Source organism: Haliotis asinina, chromosome 6 (genome assembly GCF_037392515.1).
Source record: "Haliotis asinina isolate JCU_RB_2024 chromosome 6, JCU_Hal_asi_v2, whole genome shotgun sequence".
NCBI classification, from domain to species: domain Eukaryota; kingdom Metazoa; phylum Mollusca; class Gastropoda; order Lepetellida; family Haliotidae; genus Haliotis; species Haliotis asinina.
In genome coordinates this window covers 3,837,622-3,861,631 of record NC_090285.1, presented here as the reverse complement: position 1 = coordinate 3,861,631, position 24,010 = coordinate 3,837,622, and the positions used below count along the sequence as shown (strand labels likewise).

The window sequence follows — 24,010 nt, the reverse complement described above, 5'->3', positions numbered from 1 at the left end:
GCATCATCAGTCTTAGATACATCATCACCTCTCTTACTTGCTAGGGTTGACATTCAGACTCCATCACGATCATCACGCTCATATTACTGTATTTTTCGTCATTAAAGTGGATGCATTTTTTTTTTTTCGAATGTGTTTCATAGAGGAGGTGAACATAATGATAGTGATGAAAAGTTGCAATACTCTTTTCTTATTTGTTATCAAAATATTACACTCCATAATGTTGATCTCTACATATAAAACAAAGCTTATCTTAGTACAGGAAAGACAGTGTCCATGTAGATCATTAATCTGAGGATGGCTTGTCCTGTTTCAAATATTTATTGAGTTTGTTGGATACAATGTTATTTTCCAGCACATAATACTCAAAAAATCTCTTTTTCTCAAAGATTGGATTCCTTGGGGTGGCATGAGAATTATATGTGACTTGATGCTGTATCGAAATGCAGGAGTATTTAAACCTCATTATGCTAAGTAGTGTAATGTGTAATGAAAAAAACAGTCTGATAGAGCCTTAGAAGTAAGATTGTATTCTAAGTTCTATCCAGTTCAGAAGTATAACCCATGAGTCTGTTTAGGACTGTTTGTCGATATGTCAGATGTGATGATAAAGTCTCCCCAACTTTATGACAATTTTATATCACTTGAACTTGAGTGAGTGACTGTAGTTTTGTACTGCCTTTAACCATATCCTTTGAGCCTGTTGCTCAAAGCAATCTTGAACTTTTGTTGAAGTATGGGAGATCTAATCACCATGAGCAGCACTATGAGAGCTTTCTGCAGCCCAGGGGGCTGTTACCACTATGATAGTTCTAAGTCTATGTTAAGGTATAGGAGTTACGATCACCTTACTGCTAAGTTCGCTGTGTATAATGGCACACAGCGCTACAACAGTGTGGGACATCAGGAATAGGAATCAGACAGTGTGCCCATGACAGGAAACACACCATGTTGCTATGGCCACCAGACAGAGGTTCATGTGTGGTCAAGTTTATGTAAAATGTGACAGAAATCATGCAATATATTGTTATGTGTATCCTACACCATCACTGGTGCACATCCTGCACTACCTTCCATCTATGCACACAGTGTAGTCTACATGCACACTGCATGTACATCAGCGAACTCTTCTTTACAGAGGAGTGAGGTTCCTGCAGATTCTGCGTATGTTGCACGTGGACCGACAGGGCGGCACCTGGCGGCTACTAGGTTCTGTAATATATCTACATAGACAGGTATGTAACAAAATGCTGAATAATCAGATCAGTATTTCTTGCTAATCAAGCAAATATTTGTCTAATGGAAGAGGTTTTAGAAGTTAGTGCTTTACCAAGTTGGAATGCAACACATGTTTACACATTTTACAATGTTTTGCTAGAGTCTGTAGGAGCATCATTGTCCTGTGCTTGTCCTGGACTAGGGTTCTCATCACCTCACCGTGTCACAATGCTGTATGAATGTTAATGACTTGTAGGAATTACGAGGTTCTTCCAGAAATCACGAACAGCATGATAATTTAATTTTCTTCCTGAAGGTATCTTTCAGTCTGATTTACACATCTTCTGAAAAAATTTAATGATCATACAAGATTCCCAGCTGAGACTGAGACAGATTCACATCTTGCATTTTCAAACACACTACCATAATAGCATATGCAGCAAAATAATGGATCACAATAGAGGAAATAAGTACAGAAAATACAATTTTAGTCAGTAATAGTGACTTGTTTGGAATACCCGACACTAGTCTAGAAATATTTCAAGATTTTATAGACACTGGAGACATATTCCTAATGTTCCATGTTTCAGGAGTTAATTACAACACTGTATATAGGATTCCTGGGCCTTATATTTTCTTCCTACTTCGTGTATCTGGCGGAGCGAGAGGATGGCCGGAAAGACTTCTCCAGCTATGCAGATGCCCTCTGGTGGGGAGTGGTGAGTGAACAGTTTGGTCGTAGATCGGTGAAGATGCCAGGAAGCCTATTGGTTGAATCATTCACTCATCATGCCATTAAGGCACGGGTTTGATTCCCCACATGAGTACAATGTGTGAAGCCTATTCCTTGCTGTGATGTTGCTGGAATATTGTTAACATTGGTGCAAAACACAACCAGGTATATTTTTAGAATTGGTCTTCAGCAGAAAATGCTTGCTACAAGAATTGGCTAATAGGATTAGGTGATCATTGGTTGATACATTCCATCGTATCCCAACTGTATAGATTGATGTTCGTGATGTTGATCACTGGATTGTCTGATTATTTACAGATCTCCACTATATAAATGGAACATTGATGTGCATTTAACAACAAACAAACTTTTAGTCTGTAGTTCTTGTATAGAAAGATTGACAGAGGTGTGCATAGAGCAGAGGACAAAATGGAAAATCTAGCACCCAATTGTTTCATACAAATGTTGTTAATATGTCATGACAAGTTACAAAGCACCCAATTCTGTCATATGACTGTTGATAATATGACATGAGAAAGCACAGAACATCCTGTTTTTCATGACTGATTAATCTGTCATGCCATGACCAATTATCTATAGTAGTTTGAAAGAAGTTCTTCTTCTTCTGCATAGCATATGAAGGATGCTCTATGTTTCAGATTACTGTGATGACTATAGGCTACGGAGACAAGGTGCCCCAGACGTGGATGGGGAAGATCGTTGCCTCCTGTTTTGCTGTGTTTGCAATATCTTTCTTTGCTCTTCCTGCCGTAAGTTGAAAAAATAATCAATTGAAACAATTGCCTTGATTGAAATCTTACTGGAAGTTGTCATACAATGCATATTTGAGTTTTTTGGAGGGCTAAGTGTGAAAAAAAATTACAATACAAGTAGTTCCACAAGAGTCATTATGAGATTAATACTGACAAAATTCATATCACCATGTAATACAGACATGATTCATACCTCCATGTAATACAGACATGATTCATACCTCCATGTAATACAGACATGATTAATATCTCCTTGTAATACAGACATGATTCATATCTCCTTGTAATACAGACATGATTCATACCTCCATGTAATACAGACATGATTCATACCTCCATGTAATACAGACATGATTCATATCTCCATGTAATACAGACATGATTCATACCTCCATGTAATACAGACATGATTAATATCTCCTTGTAATACAGACATGATTCATATCTCCTTGTAATACAGACATGATTAATATCTCCATGTAATACAGACATGATTCATATCTCCATGTAATACAGACATGATTCATACCTCCATGTAATACAGACATGATTAATATCTCCTTGTAATACAGACATGATTCATATCTCCTTGTAATACAGACATGATTAATATCTCCATGTAATACAGACATGATTCATATCTCCATGTAATACAGACATGATTCATACCTCCATGTAATACAGACATGATTAATATCTCCATGTAATACAGACATGATTAATATCTCCTTGTAATACAGACATGATTCATATCTCCTTGTAATACAGACATGATTCATACCTCCATGTAATACAGACATGATTCATACCTCCATGTAATACAGACATGATTCATATCTCCATGTAATACAGACATGATTCATACCTCCATGTAATACAGACATGATTCATACCTCCATGTAATACAGACATGATTCATACCTCCATGTAATACAGACATGATTCATATCTCCATGTAATACAGACATGATTCATACCTCCATGTAATACAGACATGATTCATACCTCCATGTAATACAGACATGATTAATATCTCCTTGTAATACAGACATGATTCATACCTCCATGTAATACAGACATGATTAATATCTCCATGTAATACAGACATGAGAGGAGGCAGGTGTGATATACATGGTCAGTCTCCCCTTTGATTCAGCTTCTGTAGCTCCACTATTTAGGTCAAATGCCACAAACCCTTGGATCCATTCCTGTGGTGTGCCTCATGTCAAGTTACCTGCCCTGTGTGTCCATTCATACCTCATAGACTAATCAATCGTTGAAATTAATGAAGGTAACTCATATCACCTGAAAGACTACTTCAGGAGGTTAGCAAAGATTGGTAGTGAGTACTATTTGTCATTGAGAGCTTCACTTTAATTCCAGGTGGAATGAAGTGATTTATTTGAGATTTGTTCCCTGCTCATCGTATTCTGCACATGTAATCACTTCCTTGATACAAATTTCAACTTCAAAGAGATACAAGATTTTCAAAGGGTCTAAAAACACAAGCTGCCATTATAATTTCATGTACTGCAGGATGATGGCTGTGAGGACTGACAGTCTGTGTATATACTGAAGCACACTTCTACATCGATTCCTTGCAGTACATTAGTTATCAAGATATATGTCTATGATTTCATCCTGACAGATCTGAATTTGGATGCCACAGTGCAGTGTGTTCAGCACTGGCATGGTAATACTGTATAAATGTGAAATTAGAGAAAAACAAGAATAGAAATGACAGGTTAATATAAAGGGACGTTGCTTTGGATAGCTGTTTTTTCATTAAAGAGAAGTTAAACCAAATGATGACAATGTGATTTTTAGCTGTGGATATCCAACTGTGGAAAAGGAGGTAATTAACTAAATAAATAGTGTTTAGTGAGAGAGCATTTTTTCCAGCAGCGTCATGGCACGAAGACACCAGAAATGGGCTTTGGACATTTTGGCCATGTGGGGAATTGAACCCAAGTCATTGGTGAGATGAGCAAACTCTTTAACCACTAGGCTACCCCACCACCACAAAATAAGGTTGAATGGCAAATAAACAGTATTTAACTTAAAGGATTATAACTGAATGCTTTATTAGCAATATTTAGTAAAATTATGTTGGACTGGATGTGTCATAAGCAGTTTTCAGTTCAAAGCCATTGAACTGTATGCTGAATAAAATAAATTTCATTATAGACTTGAATTGAATATTGAATGTGCTTCCTCACTCACTCACTCACTCACTCGTATTCTAATACACACTCACTCATATTCTAATACACACTCACTCTGTTACTAATGCTCAGCCTCAGTACATTGTGTTAGAGTGAACACAGTACAGGAGTATGGATTTGTTTGGCAATGCCTCTGCTCCATTAACCAAGCTCTGGGAAGTGTTAACCCTCTCTGCCTTACACACTTGACTACACAATCACACCACCATCCATTTCCTGATTTGAAGCTTTCCATAACAAGTGTGATGCCTTAATCACCATGGGATATCCTCATAAATATTTTATTTGTTTTGTGTCATTGAATAGTTTTGTGGTCCAGTCCTTGTGTCAGAGGCAAAAGACTGGCTATATCCCTTGAAGACAGTAAGTGAATTTGTGGGAGCATCTCCACATTGTAAGAGACAGTTATGAGAGGTGTGAAGAGGATTTGTCAAGATGGAAACTGTAGGCCAATGCTCCTCTATCCAGTTTCTGTCATGTTGCCACTCAGCCTGGCTGCATACTTATCCTACCACGAGCTGTAATCGTAACAGGAACAAGATTTAATTGTAAAATGATCACTGGCTTGTTAAGGTACAGTGTCTGCAAATACGCTATTGAGGGATCATGATAATCTGAGGTGATAGAGACACTGTTACTCTCTGTGATGCGAAGTAATGCTGGACTTAAAGAGATAACAACAGATGGTCAGATGTGTGTCAAGGAACAAAGGGAGGTCAAGCTGATGTATATAACTGAAGAAAAAAACACAGAAGCTCAGTTGCTCAGCAGCAAAGGGAGGTCAAGAGACTAGATGTGACTGTAGATAAAACAGGAGGAACACAATTAGTGCCCAAGCACAAATGAAATTTGTCCGTGGCAAATGTTTTGGCAGAATTGAACTCTGTCCCTTTCTGTGATTATGTAATCCACGCAGAGTTTTTGATAATCCTTAAGGTATATACTCTGCTTGTCTCAGATACTTTCCATCAACATTGAGAAGTCCTTCCTTCATAGTAGTACAGACTATGGTTGTTCTTTGACATAGGAATTTGGTGGTACACATGCTGGACCCAGCAATATATCTGCCTTTCTGTCAAGTATTTATGTAATACAAAAAACACCCTTCCTACAGTATCTGCACATATGAAATTATGTACTAGTATAATACTACTAGTATACTACTGTTAACAGACACATATATACATATACTATCGCCATGGTAACATGTATCTACATGGACATTCAGAAGTGTGTAATTTGTTGAATTCCAAATAAAATCATGTGAATTGTTTTTCAAAACCAGGGATGTAATGAAATTAATGATGCTGCAGTTGTTTCAGAAACCTGCACCCTAAAAGTATTCACTTAATGTATAAACCCCTCCTGTGTTGTTACTTCATTGATTCTCACTGCACAGATTACTCTGTTGCTCTGGCTACTAAGCTTGGTGAGAGGCTACAAAACAGTGCAGATGGACTTGTTAATGTCATTGATATGAACTGAAGGTAAAGACAAACAGATTTCCCATTAGAGAGACTGCTATGACAAACTAACACTGGTTGTGGTTTGCTCAAACAAGGTTACCTCGTTGATGGCTGAACTTTCATGTTTCATTTATGTTGACAGGAATGCCTACAGTTCTTGAAAGGTCACAGCAGTATTGTTCCAGCTATACTGTAATATAGATATGAATGGGTGCCATCAATGAATTAATTAGTGTGTTTGCTCATAGCCAATGCTTGAGCCAGCAGCTACAGATCATGAGACTAGATCAGTACCAAGGGTGTGTGAGGTCAACAATTCATGTCAGACTGGGCTCTGTCTACTTGTAATGGAAAGTGTCTAGAGGCAAATTTCACGTGACTGGTGATAGGAATAAATTAAAATATGTCATATTTGTTCTTTCTTATTGAATGACAAAAAAATACATAATACAACACCTGCCAAAAAAACACTACAACATTACGGCATGCTCATCTTAGGTCGCTTCTCACACTGAAGGACCAGTGTGTTGACTGTTCTGGTGTATTGTGTGCCAACACTAGCTCACCTCAATTCTGTTTGTCTTATTTCATGAGAAAATTTCTGCAGTCACACTCAGAAATTATTTCATGTAAAATTTAGAAATACCCAGAAGTGTGAACAATGTCTGTATGTGTTTCAACCCACATGTGACTGATGCATTCCACCCTGACTACATGTACCAGAGTTGATCCCAAGGCACAGCATCCAAAGTCCCTTTGACTTGATTTGTGTGCACCCTCCTCCTCCAAGATCCTGTATCTGCCCCTGTGAGTGTTCAAGATTCCACCACGATCACTTCATTTTCTCAGGGAGCTGTTGGGTAGCCCGGTGGTTAAATTGTTTCCTTGTCACACCAAAGGCCCAGGTTCTATTCCCTCCTCCATGACATTGCTGAAATATTACTGTAAGAGACATAAAACTAAATTCACTCACACCCATTTTATCAGTCATTGACTATCATCCAAAATATCCCTCCAGGGACAGAACAGCGTCTATCAATACTTTCACGTGACTTGAAAATGCCCTAACAATTTCTCTGTAGCATAATCACAGGGTTGTATACAGTTGTTGCACTCCTGTGGATTTTGACCTGTCCAACAGCTAGATGACCAGATTTTGTAACTAGTGATGATAATATCTAAGCACAGTCGTCTTACGTCTAGGATGGACTGATTTAGATGCCTGCCTCCACTCACTCACTCACTCACTCACTCACTCACTCATGGTGTTTCTCCCAGCTGACAAGAAGTGATATGTTGTGTTATACTGAAAGCAGCTTGGATTAGTGTTAACTGCCAATGTCAGACTTGACCTTTATACCTTCTAACGTAAATGAAAAATCAATTTGCAGTCTTTTCATGTTCCATCATGTCAAGAAAACCTGTCTGCCGTTAATTGGTTGACATCACCCCAAAACATATTGTTATGATATAAAATTGATGAACTTGTTCAATTTCGGGCACTTAATATTGAGTGAGTGAGGTGGTCGGGTTTAACACTGCTTCACAGTGTTCCAACTACATCGATGTGTGTTAAAACCCTGTTTTAGGAAAGCCTGATGTGATGTATGTCTCACATGGGTCACTACTATGGGTAGGGTGAAGACAGCAGGGATTCAAGTTTATAATCAGATCAGCAAATTGCAGTGACACAGATAACTGGACCCACTTGGCCTCAGGGCACCTTAGAAAATCTTAGTGGGTTAATCACATTGACTCCACCATGCAGCTGTGTTAATAGTAGTTGCATGGTGAACATGATTTATGACAGTATTAACAGTTACTTTTTTTAAAATAGTATGTATTAAACTGCTACAGTGAACAGTTGTGAGGGAAATATTGTCTACAAGATAGTGTTCCTTTAACCTCCCACCAATATTTATTTGGACTAGCTGAGAAAGAAGAAACCAAGAATTTCAATTATTGTAAAACTAAAGTATAATGCTGCTGAACTGCAGTTAAAAAGGGTAAGGAAAACCGTGTTTACAATCCTGTATTGCCTAACCAATCTTCAGTCACAGTTCACTTGGATACAGCATTTTGTGCGTGTCTGACACAAGGTTGTGGGTCTCTGTGCACTACAGACTGAGATGTTCACAGGCTTAAACAGAGAGGAAGGGTGTTATTCCAGTATATGTGCAGTTGATTTGATCTTCAGACCAGACTAATTTTATTTCTTGCTCTACAGATTTTTGTCCTCAGAAAACCTAAAGGGTGGTGGCATTTTTTTTGTTTAAATCACCAGACATAGTAATGTTGCTTTTAAATACTGCAGGTATTTTACTTTTGGCAATTTATGAATTTTTCTTGTAAGTTTACATTTTTGTCCAATAAAAGCATTAGGATTTGAATTTTTTTTTATTGAATTTTTTTTCTTATTTAATTATTCTGGAAAAATACAACTGATGGATCCATAAAACAAAATTTGGTCTGGCGAGAGAGAGAATTATCTAGTTGTCTAAGACCTGAGTACTTTCAAGCTAGTTTAGTAAACAGAATTACAAAATTGTTTTATTGTTTGACATAGATAGGAAATAATGGAGAAACTTGAGGTGTTTGTAATGGCCTTAGTAGTTTGTGGAGTAATTTTGACTGAAACAAGCAGTAATCAAATATTGTGAAGTCTGCTAATACTGTGGACTGATAATGAAATGTTCAACAAGTGCCCAGTAATCAGTGCAACCTAAAGATTGCCTCCCCTTGTCATTACAGGATCTCCTTGGTTCAAATCTTAGATGTTACGATGATGTGAATGATTGTGTGGCAGCAAAGTGAAATAAGGCTTTGATTATGATTCCATAAAGTGATATACACTCAGAATCAGAAAACACAGCACAGTATGATGGAAATACTATTCAGCACTTAAAACCACCTATTTTCTGTAGATTTTGGATTACAAACCATCTTATATCAAGCAGGGAAAATATGGAAATCACTCTAAAATATTGATCCACTGATTCACATCATAACTGGTAATGAAAGTTTAGTGACAAATTATTAAATCAAAGATTCCGGACCATGAGCACTTGGACTGTTAGTTTCTGCAAATTTAGAATTTTGAGTAATTGTTTCTTTGAATTTAAAGGTCTTTAAAATTTGTACATGAACTTACATTAGATTATGTAAAACTTTCGTTATTTTCAAATTTCTTCCTGTTTGAAACTTATTTCTGGTGCACATGTCATGATATGATTTGAATATTGCTGAACATTTCTTATTGGTCCTACATCAACATTAGTTCTATATTAACATGAAGTAGGAACATCTGCATTTTAACTGCAGAATTTCAACTGGTGACTTGGTGTTTAATACTGTTCTGTAAGCAGGTATTGATAATTCCTGTGAATGAAAAAAATGCCAAGTTTCCACATGCCACAATGGGAGGATGCATGTGTGGTGTAGGGAGTACGAGAGGCTGGATCCCCCAGCAAAAGTGCATGGCTATTGATTATACTGTTGACCTGTAGGTGTATGCACTGGCTGTCATGACACAAGTATTGCTGTAAATGTCAACAGCACAAGTGCTGTGATGCAACTGTGCAGACACAGTGATAATAGTATCTGCTTCAGTGATGAAATAGTGTCATAGATTTATCTTTATTCTGTATTCTTCTGTATAATCTGATTCAGTGTGTACAATATTCAGACGAAAACACATTTCTACATCAGTTACACCTAGCATTTTCAATTCCTCTACTAGGTATAAAGGAGGGCTGGGTAGCATAGTGGCTCCAGTGTTCACTCAGTATGGCAAGATCCAGGTTTGATTCCTGACATGGGAACAAAGTATGAAGCCCATATCTGATGTCCAACAGATTTAATTTCAACCATGAGCAGTTGTGACAAATAGCATTGTCAAATGGTAAAATCAGTTTCTGTCCACATGACTAAGTCTGTTGATCGAAGTGTTGTAGCCAATCAAAGTCTGTCATCAATGCCCTTGTGTTACTACAGATGCTCTTGCGATTAATAACTACAAGATTTTCCTCAATTTGCCAATAACGAAAGGCATAATTCAAACTGATCTGCTTGCAACCGCTCAGAAGGATCACTAATTAAACTGAATTTTGAATTGATTGTGATCTGACAAGCATTCTTACAAACAAGTGACATGTGGGGTGGATTGTTATGTGATCAAGAGAGGCTCCTGTCACGACCAGCTGACTTGCATGGCTGTGATAACGCCTCAGCTGGTTTTCTGGATGAGTGAAGCTTTCTATTGTGCAGATTGCAGCTAATTACTAGCCAGTTCCAGAAACCAAATTACAGATCTTAGATCATTATCAGAATCCAGGTTGACAGGGTACCACTGTGTTTTGCAGTATATGATGGGTTTTTTCTGATGAGAATCTCCAATACATGACTGGTATGACTTGGCTGAGGTATAATGGGTACTGTACAGGAAGTGGGCACAAATATGTCCATTCATTACAAACAGATTTACACAAGGATGGAGTGTCATGTAAGCCTGGATAAGATGACTGTTGAGATTGACCGTTGCTGTGTTTTCAATACTTCCATGCTTGTTGGTTTGGCAATAGTAAGTAACATTCTCTACTCATAACATTCTGAGCTCTAGGTGAGATCAGCAGACTGCAGTGGCATTTGGACCAGACAAACCATGAATCTACACCATCAGAGTGCAGTGGCATTTGGACATACCATCAGAGTGCAGTGGCATTCGGATCAGACAAACCATGAATCTTTACCATCAGGGTGCAGTGGCATTTGGACCAGACAAACCATGAATATTTACCATCAGAGTGCAGTGGAATTCAGATCAGACAAACCATGAATTTATACCATCAGAGTGCAATGGAATTCGGACCAAACAAACCATGAATCTATACCATCAGAGTGCAGTGGCATTTGGACCAGACAAACCATAAATCTATACCATAAGAGTGCAGTGGCATTTGGACCAGACAAACCATGAATATTTACCATCAGAGTGCAGTGGAATTCGGACCAGACAAACCATGAATATTTACCATCAGAGTGCAGTGGCATTTGGACCAGACAAACCATGAATCTATACCATCAGAGTGCAGTGGCATTCGGACCAGACAAACCATGAATCTATACCATCAGAGTGCAGTGGCATTCGGACCAGACAAACCATGAATCTTTACCATCAGGGTGCAGTGGCATTTGGACCAGACAAACCATGAATCTTTACCATCAGAGTGCAGTGGCATTCGGACCAGACAAACCATGAATCTATACCATCAGAGTGCAGTGGCATTCGGACCAGACAAACCATGAATCTTTACCATCAGGGTCAAGTGGCATTTGGACCAGACAAACCATGAATCTATACCATCAGAGTGCAGTGGCATTTCGACATACCATCAGAGTGCAGTGGCATTTGGACCAGACAAACCATGAATCTTTACCATCAGGGTGCAGTGGCATTTGGACCAGACAAACCATGAATATTTACCATCAGAGTGCAGTGGAATTCAGATCAGACAAACCATGAATTTATACCATCAGAGTGCAATGGAATTCGGACCAAACAAACCATGAATCTATACCATCAGAGTGCAGTGGCATTTGGACCAGACAAACCATAAATCTATACCATAAGATTGCAGTGGCATTTGGACCAGACAAACCATGAATATTTACCATCAGAGTGCAGTGGAATTCGGATCAGACAAACCATGAATTTATACCATCAGAGTGCAGTGGCATTTGGACCAGACAAACCATGAATCTATACCATCAGAGTGCAGTGGCATTTGGACCAGACAAACCATGAATATTTACCATCAGAGTGCAGTGGCATTTGGACCAGACAAACCATGAATATTTACCATCAGAGTGCAGTGGCATTCGGATCAGACAAACCATGAATCTATACCATCAGAGTGCAGTGGCATTTGGACCAGACAAACCATGAATATTTACCATCAGAGTGCAGTGGCATTCGGACCAGACAAACCATGAATCTATACCATCAGAGTGCAGTGGCATTTGGACCAGACAAACCATGAATCTATACCATCAGAGTGCAGTGGCATTCGGACCAGACAAACCATGGATCTATACCATCAGAGTGCAGTGGCATTTGGACCAGACAAACCATGAATCTTTACCATCAGGGTGCAGTGGCATTTGGACCAGACAAACCATGAATCTATACCATCAAAGTGCAGTGGCATTTGGACATACCATCAGAGTGCAGTGGCATTTGGACCAGACAAACCATGAATCTTTACCATCAGGGTGCAGTGGCATATGGACCAGACAAACCATGAATCTTTACCATCAGAGTGCAGTGGAATTCAGATCAGACAAACCATGAATTTATACCATAAGAGTGCAATGGAATTCGGACCAAACAAACCATGAATCTATACCATCAGAGTGCAGTGGCATTCGGATCAGACAAACCATGAATATTTACCATCAGAGTGCAGTGGCATTCGGACCAAACAAACCATGAATCTATACCATCAGAGTGCAGTGGCATTTGGACCAGACAAACCATAAATCTATACCATCAGAGTGCAGTGGCATTTGGACCAGACAAACCATGAATATTTACCATCAGAGTGCAGTGGAATTCGGACCAAACAAACCATGAATCTATACCATCAGAGTGCAGTGGCATTCGGACATACCATCAGAGTGCAGTGGCATTCGGATCAGACAAACCATCAATATTTACCATCAGAGTGCAGTGGCATTCGGACCAGACAAACCATGAATCTTTACCATCAGAGTGCAGTGGCATTCGGACATACCATCAGAGTGCAGTGGCATTCGGATCAGACAAACCATGAATATTTACCATCAGAGTGCAGTGGCATTCGGACCAGACAAACCATGAATATTTACCATCAGAGTGCAGTGGCATTTGGACCAAACAAACCATGAATCTATACCATCAGAGTGCAATGGAATTCGGACCAAACAAACCATGAATCTATACCATCAGAGTGCAGTGGCATTTGGACCAGACAAACCATGAATCTTTACCATGAGGGTGCAGTGGCATTTGGACCAGACAAACCATGAATCTATACCATCAAAGTGCAGTGGCATTTGGACATACCATCAGAGTGCAGTGGCATTTGGACCAGACAAACCATGAATCTTTACCATCAGGGTGCAGTGGCATTTGGACCAGACAAACCATGAATCTTTACCATCAGAGTGCAGTGGCATTCGGACCAGACAAACCATGAATATTTACCATAAGATTGCAGTGGCATTTGGACCAGACAAACCATGAATATTTACCATCAGAGTGCAGTGGCATTCGGATCAGACAAACCATGAATCTATACCATCAGAGTGCAGTGGCATTTGGACCAGACAAACCATGAATATTTACCATCAGAGTGCAGTGGCATTTGGACCAGACAAACCATGAATATTTACCATCAGAGTGCAGTGGCATTTGGACCAGACAAACCATGAATATTTACCATCAGAGTGCAGTGGCATTCGGATCAGACAAACCATGAATCTATACCATCAGAGTGCAGTGGCATTTGGACCAGACAAACCATGAATATTTACCATCAGAGTGCAGTGGCATTCGGACCAGACAAACCATGAATCTATACCATCAGAGTGCAGTGGCATTTGGACCAGACAAACCATGAATCTATACCATCAGAGTGCAGTGGCATTCGGACCAGACAAACCATGGATCTATACCATCAGAGTGCAGTGGCATTTGGACCAGACAAACCATGAATCTTTACCATCAGGGTGCAGTGGCATTTGGACCAGACAAACCATGAATCTATACCATCAAAGTGCAGTGGCATTTGGACATACCATCAGAGTGCAGTGGCATTTGGACCAGACAAACCATGAATCTTTACCATCAGGGTGCAGTGGCATTTGGACCAAACAAACCATGAATCTTTACCATCAGAGTGCAGTGGAATTCAGATCAGACAAACCATGAATTTATACCATAAGAGTGCAATGGAATTCGGACCAAACAAACCATGAATCTATACCATCAGAGTGCAGTGGCATTCGGATCAGACAAACCATGAATATTTACCATCAGAGTGCAGTGGCATTCGGACCAAACAAACCATGAATCTATACCATCAGAGTGCAGTGGCATTTGGACCAGACAAACCATAAATCTATACCATCAGAGTGCAGTGGCATTTGGACCAGACAAACCATGAATATTTACCATCAGAGTGCAGTGGAATTCGGACCAAACAAACCATGAATCTATACCATCAGAGTGCAGTGGCATTCGGACATACCATCAGAGTGCAGTGGCATTCGGATCAGACAAACCATGAATCTATACCATCAGAGTGCAGTGGCATTCGGACATACCATCAGAGTGCAGTGGCATTCGGACATACCATCAGAGTGCAGTGGCATTCGGACCAGACAAACCATGAATATTTACCATCAGAGTGCAGTGGAATTCGGACCAAACAAACCATGAATCTATACCATCAGAGTGCAATGGAATTCGGACCAAACAAACCATGAATCTATACCATCAGAGTGCAGTGGCATTTGGACCAGACAAACCATGAATCTTTACCATGAGGGTGCAGTGGCATTTGGACCAGACAAACCATGAATCTATACCATCAAAGTGCAGTGGCATTTGGACATACCATCAGAGTGCAGTGGCATTTGGACCAGACAAACCATGAATCTTTACCATCAGGGTGCAGTGGCATTTGGACCAGACAAACCATGAATCTATACCATCAGAGTGCAGTGGAATTCAGATCAGACAAACCATGAATTTATACCATCAGAGTGCAATGGAATTCGGACCAAACAAACCATGAATCTATACCATCAGAGTGCAGTGGCATTTGGACCAGACAAACCATGAATATTTACCATCAGAGTGCAGTGGCATTGGGATCAGACAAACCATGAATATTTACCATCAGAGTGCAGTGGCATTCGGACCAAACAAACCATGAATCTATACCATCAGAGTGCAGTGGCATTTGGACCAGACAAACCATAAATCTATACCATCAGAGTGCAGTGGCATTTGGACCAGACAAACCATGAATATTTACCATCAGAGTGCAGTGGAATTCGGACCAAACAAACCATGAATCTATACCATCAGAGTGCAGTGGCATTCGGACATACCATCAGAGTGCAGTGGCATTCGGATCAGACAAACCATTAATATTTACCATCAGAGTGCAGTGGCATTCGGACCAGACAAACCATGAATCTTTACCATCAGAGTGCAGTGGCATTCGGACATACCATCAGAGTGCAGTGGCATTCGGATCAGACAAACCATGAATATTTACCATCAGAGTGCAGTGGCATTTGGACCAGACAAACCATGAATATTTACCATCAGAGTGCAGTGGCATTCGGATCAGACAAACCATGAATCTATACCATCAGAGTGCAGTGGCATTCGGATCAGACAAACCATGAATCTATACCATCAGAGTGCAGTGGCATTCGGACCAGACAAACCATGAATCTATACCATCAGAGTGCAGTGGCATTTGGACCAGACAAACCATGAATCTATACCATCAGAGTGCAGGTGAACTACATTATTTCTGTCATCTTGTATGACATCCCTTGTGATTCTGTCCAGGTGAACTACAGTATTTCTGTCATCTTGTATGACATCCCTTGTGATTCTGTCCAGGTGAACTACAGTATTTCTGTCATCTTGTATGACATCCCTTGTGATTCTGTCCAGGTGAACTACAGTATTTCTGTCATCTTTTATGACATCCCTTGTGATTCTGTCCAGGTGAACTACAGTATTTCTGTCATCTTGTATGACATCCCTTGTGATTCTGTCCAGGTGAACTACAGTATTTCTGTCATCTTGTATGACATCCCTTGTGATTCTGTCCAGGTGAACTACAGTATTTCTGTCATCTTGTATGACATCCCCTGTGATTCTGTCAAGGTGAACTACAGTATTTCTGTCATCTTTTATGACATCCCTTGTGGTTCTGTCCAGGTGAACTACAGTATTTCTGTCATCTTGTATGACATCCCCTGTGATTCTGTCAAGGTGAACTACAGTATTTCTGTCATCTTTTATGACATCCCTTGTGGTTCTGTCCAGGTGAACTACAGTATTTCTGTCATCTTGTATGACATTCCCTGTGATTCTGTCAGTGAAGCCTGCTGTCAGAGTCCCTCCAGTTCGAATATCTTTCACATGCGAATATACACCTGTCGTACTTAATTCGAATGTATCATCATTACTTGTGTAATTGGAACAAGCTCTTTGGAGAATCCCTTATTTCCTGTCTGATCAGATCCAGTTGAATCTGACTCCATCTTGAAACCCTCTCTGGCACATATTAGCTGGAGATGATCTTCCCCTGAGTAGATCAGCTGACTGATTCTGTCATGTGATTATTGATAAATGGAGAAGACAGAGGAGCTATTGATGTGGCAGGCTTCACGACTACACCAAGATGAATCGTACGTTAGGGAAAGTGAATTACACATTTCGGCAGTTCCATTTCCTGTAGTTTACCCCTGTTTTTGATGATGGATCTGTGATTTATGTAAACAAGTTCACAACAGAAACACGGTAGTAAAACAGATTGAATCTAAATATGTTTAGAATTTGCAATCACTCCATTAAACACCATGTGTGTGGAACAGGACAATTTGACAGTGAAGGTGGTCCTCCATTATACATGCAGTTTAGCTGCAGTAATGGTCTGATGCATCATTCAGCCTCCCTTTCCCTCTAGCATGAGGGATGCCTTTCACAATCAGCACTGTGGGCATCACCAAGATATAATTTGTATTTGCAACATTTTCTCATTTACATTTTTTCCAAAATTGTTTTGTGTATTTGAATACCTTTGGTTTTAATCAGAAGTAGTTGTTAACATTGTGAGTTAGGAAGCCTGTTGGGAGGTGTTATGAAGAATGAGTATGTGGGTAAATGAGTGGTGAGTGAGTGGTGAGTGGGTGGGTGGTTGAGTGAGAGGTTAGTGGGTAGGTGGTTCGATGGGTAAGTGAGTGAGTGTTTGGTGTTTGAGTGGGTGAGTGGTGAGTAGGTGGATGGGTGAGTGAGAGGTTAGTGGGTGGGTGAATGAGTGAGAGGTTAGTGGGTGGGTGAGTGGGTAGGTGGGTGAATGAGTCAGTGGTGAGTGGATGGGCAAATCAGTGGGTGAGTGATTGAGTGAGTGATGAGTGAGTGGATGGGAGGGTGAGTGGGTGAGTGAGTGATTGGTGAGTAAGTGAGTGGGTAGGTGAATGAGTGGTGAGTAGGAGGGTGAGTGAGTAACTGGTGAGTGTTTGGTGTTTGGGTGGGTAAGTGAGTGGTGAATTGGTGGGTGGGTGGGTGAGTGACTGAGTGAGTGGTGAGGATTTAGTGATTTAGTGAGTGGTAAGTAAGAATTTACACTAGTTTTAACAATATTCTAGCAATATCACTACGATGTCACACATTCTACCCATGTAGGGAATCGAATCTAGGTCTTCAGCGTGACGACTGTACTAGTCATGGTAGGGGACTAACAGGATCGGATGGTCAGGCTCTCTGACTTCGTTAACATGTCATCGGTTCTAAATTGCGCAGATTGATGCTCATGCTGTTGATCACAGGATTGTCTGGTCCAGACTCGATTATTTACAGACTGCCACCATATAGCTGGAATATTGATGAGTGTGGCGTAAGCAAACTCACTAACTCACTCAGTGTGATGGGCGAATGCTTTTACCACTAGGCAACCTCACTGCCCCTTATCATGAAGATGGCTTGGTTCCAGACAGATATTTGTACAATATGTCATGCCCATTTTTGGTTCCTAAAGTCTGATACTGGTGGAATATTGTTAAAGGTGATGCAAACTCAATTGAATCTTAATGGAACCTGTTGTTAGAGTTAAGTAATGCCTATGTGTCATAGTGTACATGATTCTTGATAGCAAGAAGATTTGATAAAGTTGACTTGATGAATATAGAAACTATAGAAAACCAACCACTGATCTGTCAGCCCTCTCTGTTAATGTGGCGCCATACAGCTGGAATATTGCTGAGTCAACAACAAATAATACAAACGAAGATTATTGGATGTAATATACATGTATAGTCAGAGGCATCTTTATGTTGGACAACATAAGTCTTCTGTACTAACGGGGATGCATAGTTATGCAGGATGACTTTTATATCCTGAAAGGACATTCATAATGGACAAGTTACATCCTTTTTAACATTTTCAAATAGCGGTAATTCCCTGAGTACTTGCCCAATGTGTCCTCTGGTGTGCTCTGTAAGATGAATGGCTGTCACTGTGACTGAACATGTAGTATGGCTGTGGAATAAGGAAAAATAATCATTCTCAGATGTAATAGTGATTAAGGTGAAAATTGTTTGCATGAGAAATATAGATGGAGGGAATTTGGATAATTAGACAGAAACCACTCTGAAGAATAAAATATGACTTCTCTGAAGATAAATTACTGGCTTTGGTTTATGCTTGGGGGAGAGGTGAGATAGGAAACAGAGACTGAAACAGCCCTGAAACATCTTGTGATAACGCCCAGAAAGTTGATCCAATTCAGGACATTGTCACCATGGCAGCCATATCTTATTTATCAATTTATCTTGATACTCAGCCATTATTTTGTATCAAAGTGAAATCTGATATGCAATAGGTATCTTGTATTAGCAGAAAAATATGTTTCCTTTTATTGACAGATATTGATTGGGCTCTCTGAACATGTCCTCAACCTTTAAGGAATTCATGAATATTGCCTTCATCAATGTGTCATCTGTAACATTGCAGGAATAATCATGTGCTGGTAGATTAAATGTGTGTGATGTGGGGTTGGGGATATTGCCCATATCGACAGACACAATAGTCTAATAACAATTCGTATTTACATGCAGTTCTCAATACTGACTGGCAGTCTCATTCAAATCAGATTTAGCTTTCCATGCCATACAACCTCGAGCAGCTATAAGACATTACAGAAAGATTTTATCTGAAGTTTTGGTAATATGTAATCAAGATGATTTTAAATATTTTCCAAAACATAGTCTGGACGGAAAGTCATGAAGTTGAAGCTAGTGCAGTAGAGCTTGAGCTTTCAGCTTTCAGACGGGAACTTAGCATCATTTTGTATTTCATCAGTCTGCCAAAGTTTATGAAGGTTAATCTGATGTGACCTGTTGTAGGATGTCCTTGGATGTTTGATCATATTAATCAGTGACTTGAAACAACATTATGTGACATGTCTTAATTCTGAGAATGACCAAAGAATGTCATCATATATTTTCTTTATGTCACAAATGTTTGGCCTTATATCATTTGTAAATATGCTGACTTCACAGTATCGTTGTGTTTTACAAGCTGACAATTTTGATGCCTATGTAGCTGTAACATTACCTCCTTGTAACCAGGCAGTAGTGATTAGTTGTCCTATCAGTACAAACGCTGTGAGTCCTTAATGAAGACATGGGCTGACAGAATTTCTCACTCAAGGCAGATGATCTGTTTTCTCAACATGTTTGTGTGTCATTGTCCTTGAAGCTTTAGATATGTGCCTAGACTCTTCACACCTAGTTTCTCACACTCCACCACACCGCACCGCACTGCACCACACTACACTACACCACACTATGTCACGCCACACCATGTCATTCCACACACCATATCACACCATGTCACACCATGACACACCACTCTCTCATCTCACACAAAACTAAAACACATACAAGGTGTGCAGAGTACTGTACATATTCTTTGTGAACACTACCAACTCAGGACAATAGTACACATGTAGCACCTTATATGAATGTTTACAGTTTGTGTTGACATTGTATTGTTTCACATTGTTCATTAAGTTCATTAAATATATCATTAAAAGTATCATATGTCAATAATGGTGTCATTTTCACACAAGGCATTGGGTCAAACACACCAGTGATGCTAAACACTCCAGGAGGGCCATTCCCTCACAAGTGCCCTCACTCACCACTGTTGTCGTTATAGTACAGTTAGATAAAACTGCATTACCCACAAACACACTGTTCAAGGTCATTCTCAAGGTCTTACATGGTTTTCCAGGTAGCTAGAAGAGTATAACCAGTCATCTTAAGTCAGTAAATGATATTTTACAGATGAGCAGCAAACACCAATACCTGCAAACAGGCCACCATGAAAGTTTCAAGGTCATTTTAAGGTTTTAAGTTAGGAATGCCAGTATATGTTCCAGTTACTTTTCTGAGCATATTTTGATGTTTTGTTCCTGTGACATATTTAGGTGTGTAGGAGTCAGAGGTGTTCAAACAATATATATGACGTCCTGTATTTCAGCATTGTCCAGCTATGTTGCCATTTGTTCTTGTACGAAATCCTTGTGTTGCAGGGTATTCTTGGTTCTGGTTTTGCTCTCAAAGTCCAACAAAAGCAGCGCCAGAAGCATTTCAACCGACAGATACCTGCAGCAGCAACACTCATACAGGTGAGACTTCCCACTTGGGTTGTTAGACACTATTTTGTATAAGAACAACACTCGTACAGGTGAGACTTCCCACATGTGTTATTAGACACTAGTTTGTATAAGAGCAACACTCGTACAGATGAGACTTCCCACTTGGGTTGTTAGACACTAGTTCGTATAAGAGCAACACTCGTACAAGTGAGACTTCCCACATGTGTCATTAGATACTAGTTTGTATAAGAGCAACACTCGTACAGGTGAGACTTCCCACATGTGTTATTAGACACTAGTTCGTATAAGAGCAACACTCGTACAGGTGAGACTTCCCACATGTGTTATTAGATACTAGTTTGTATAAGAGCAACACTCGTACAGGTGAGACTTCCCACATGTGTTATTAGATACTAGTTTGTATAAGAGCAACACTCGTACAGGTGAGACTTCCCACATGTGTTATTAGACACTAGTTTGTATAAGAGCAACACTCGTACAGGTGAGACTTCCCACATGTGTTATTAGACACTAGTTCGTATAAGAGCAACACTCGTACAGGTGAGACTTCCCACATGTGTTATTAGACACTAGTTCGTATAAGAGCAACACTCGTACAGGTGAGACTTCCCACATGTGTTATTAGACACTAGTTCGTATAAGAGCAACACTCGTACAGGTGAGACTTCCCACATGTGTTATTAGACACTAGTTCGTAGAAGAGCAACACTCGTACAGGTGAGACTTCCCACATGTGTTATTAGATACTAGTTTGTATAAGAGCAACACTCGTACAGGTGAGACTTCCCACATGTGTCATTAGATACTAGTTTGTATAAGAGCAACACTCGTACAGGTGAGACTTCCCACATGTGTCATTAGACACTAGTTCATATAAGAGCAACACTCGTACAGGTGAGACTTCCCACATGTGTTATTAGACACTAGTTCGTAGAAGAGCAACACTCGTACAGGTGAGACTTCCCACATGTGTTATTAGACACTAGTTCGTAGAAGAGCAACACTCGTACAGGTGAGACTTCCCACATGTGTTATTAGATACTAGTTTGTATAAGAGCAACACTCGTACAGGTGAGACTTCCCACATGTGTCATTAGATACTAGTTTGTATAAGAGCAACACTCGTACAGGTGAGACTTCCCACATGTGTCATTAGATACTAGTTTGTATAAGAGCAACACTCGTACAGGTGAGACTTCCCACATGTGTTATTAGATACTAGTTTGTATAAGAGCAACACTCGTACAGGTGAGACTTCCCACATGTGTTATTAGATACTAGTTTGTATAAGAGCAGCACTCGTACAGGTGAGACTTCCCACATGTGTTATTAGACACTAGTTCGTATAAGAGCAACACTCGTACAGGTGAGACTTCCCACATGTGTCATTAGATACTAGTTTGTATAAGAGCAACACTCGTACAGGTGAGACTTCCCACATGTGTCATTAGATACTAGTTTGTATAAGAGCAACACTCGTACAGGTGAGACTTCCCACATGTGTTATTAGATACTAGTTTGTATAAGAGCAACACTCGTACAGGTGAGACTTCCCACATGTGTTATTAGATACTAGTTTGTATAAGAGCAACACTCGTACAGGTGAGACTTCCCACATGTGTTATTAGATACTAGTTTGTATAAGAGCAGCACTCGTACAGGTGAGACTTCCCACATGTGTTATTAGACACTAGTTCGTATAAGAGCAACACTCGTACAGGTGAGACTTCCCACATGTGTTATTAGATACTAGGTCGTATAAGAGCAACACTCGTACAGGTGAGACTTCCCACTTGGGTTGTTAGACACTAGTATGTATAAGAGCAACACTCGTACATGTGAAACTTCCCACATTGGTTGTTAGGCACTAGTTCTTTTAAGCAGCAAAAAGAACATCACATACTGGTTAGACATCACACATTGATTATTACGAGTTAGTTCCTGAAGCAGCATCACTCATACAGGTTAGACTTCCCACTTGGGTCATTAGACACAAGTTTGTATAAGAGCAAGACTCGTACAGGTGAGACTTCCCTCATTGGTTGTTAGGCGCTTGTTCTTTATAGCAGCAAAACTCATAAAGGAGAAATATCTCACAATAGTCATTTGGAGTTAGTTCTTAAAGAACAAATAAACTCACATGTTTTGTATTCTTTCAGCCCTTACTTGTGAAAGACTTATGCTTTGTCTTAAGCGAAAGACCAACTTAATTCTTGAAAAATGCGTGGTTAATTAATATTGAACGTTGCCAAAAAGTCTACTGCATTTATCTCATCCGCCAACGAAACCACAGACAGATTATGTAACTCTGTCACCAGAGCACTGCAGCGAACAGCAGTGATGTTATGTGAGGAAAGATTTACAGTTATTTGTATATAAAATGTGTAACAAGCTTATCAATTAGCTGATTTCTTGATGTAAACAAAGACATGCCTAATCATTGTGTTGCCATCAATTGCTCCCAGGTGTATAGTTTTGGCATCACCATGTCCACATTTCCTCATTCCGTACCGGTTATGTTGTTTGTAAGTATGAAGCCAGCATTGGTGGTTCGACACCTACCTCGCTTCCAAGATAGTAGATGCTGATGATTTCGAGAGAATCATCTATGAAAACAAAGTTGTATCTCGGAAAAGAAGCAAAGCAGATGACAAGATTAATGACAGTAGATTCTGAAAACGTTTTTTCATTTTTCAAAGTAATTGCCATGATTGCAGGTTTAGACAAATCTAGAAACAAGATGATCTACCCTCGGAAATGTCCAGGAATACTACAGTAACCACATAGGTATACGTCACATTACGTCACGGAGGCACACCCTCTGATTGGTCGAAATTTCATTCACAGGAGAGAATTGTCCACTATTGTCAAAAAGGTGTGTTTAAGGTAATTAAATGTCGAATTAAGTAGTTTCATTGACAGGGTTTCGTTTATAACAATGTCAGTAAATGATTTTTGCATTTGTACTCTCAAGAGTATATTAGATCTTTAAAGCAACAAAACTGATACAGGTGAGACTTCCCACATTGGTTGTTTTGAGTTAGTTTCTGTAGACGCAACACTTAAAATGGTGAGAGATCTTACATTGATTGTTAGGAGCTAGTTCTTATAGCCACAAAAC

General features: G+C 39.7%; 1 protein-coding gene across 1 annotated transcript in view; it reads left to right on the top strand.

Annotated features, from left to right (window-relative positions):
- LOC137286332 (potassium voltage-gated channel subfamily KQT member 1-like) overlaps positions 1-24,010 on the top strand; it is a 116,932-nt gene that overhangs the window by 79,746 nt on the left and 13,176 nt on the right. Inside the window, exons 6-9 of the mRNA XM_067818122.1 lie at positions 1,139-1,235; positions 1,809-1,937; positions 2,611-2,721; positions 20,803-20,898. Of these exons, the coding sequence (XP_067674223.1) occupies positions 1,139-1,235; positions 1,809-1,937; positions 2,611-2,721; positions 20,803-20,898 (433 nt within the window). The remainder of the gene's footprint in view (positions 1-1,138; positions 1,236-1,808; positions 1,938-2,610; positions 2,722-20,802; positions 20,899-24,010) is intronic.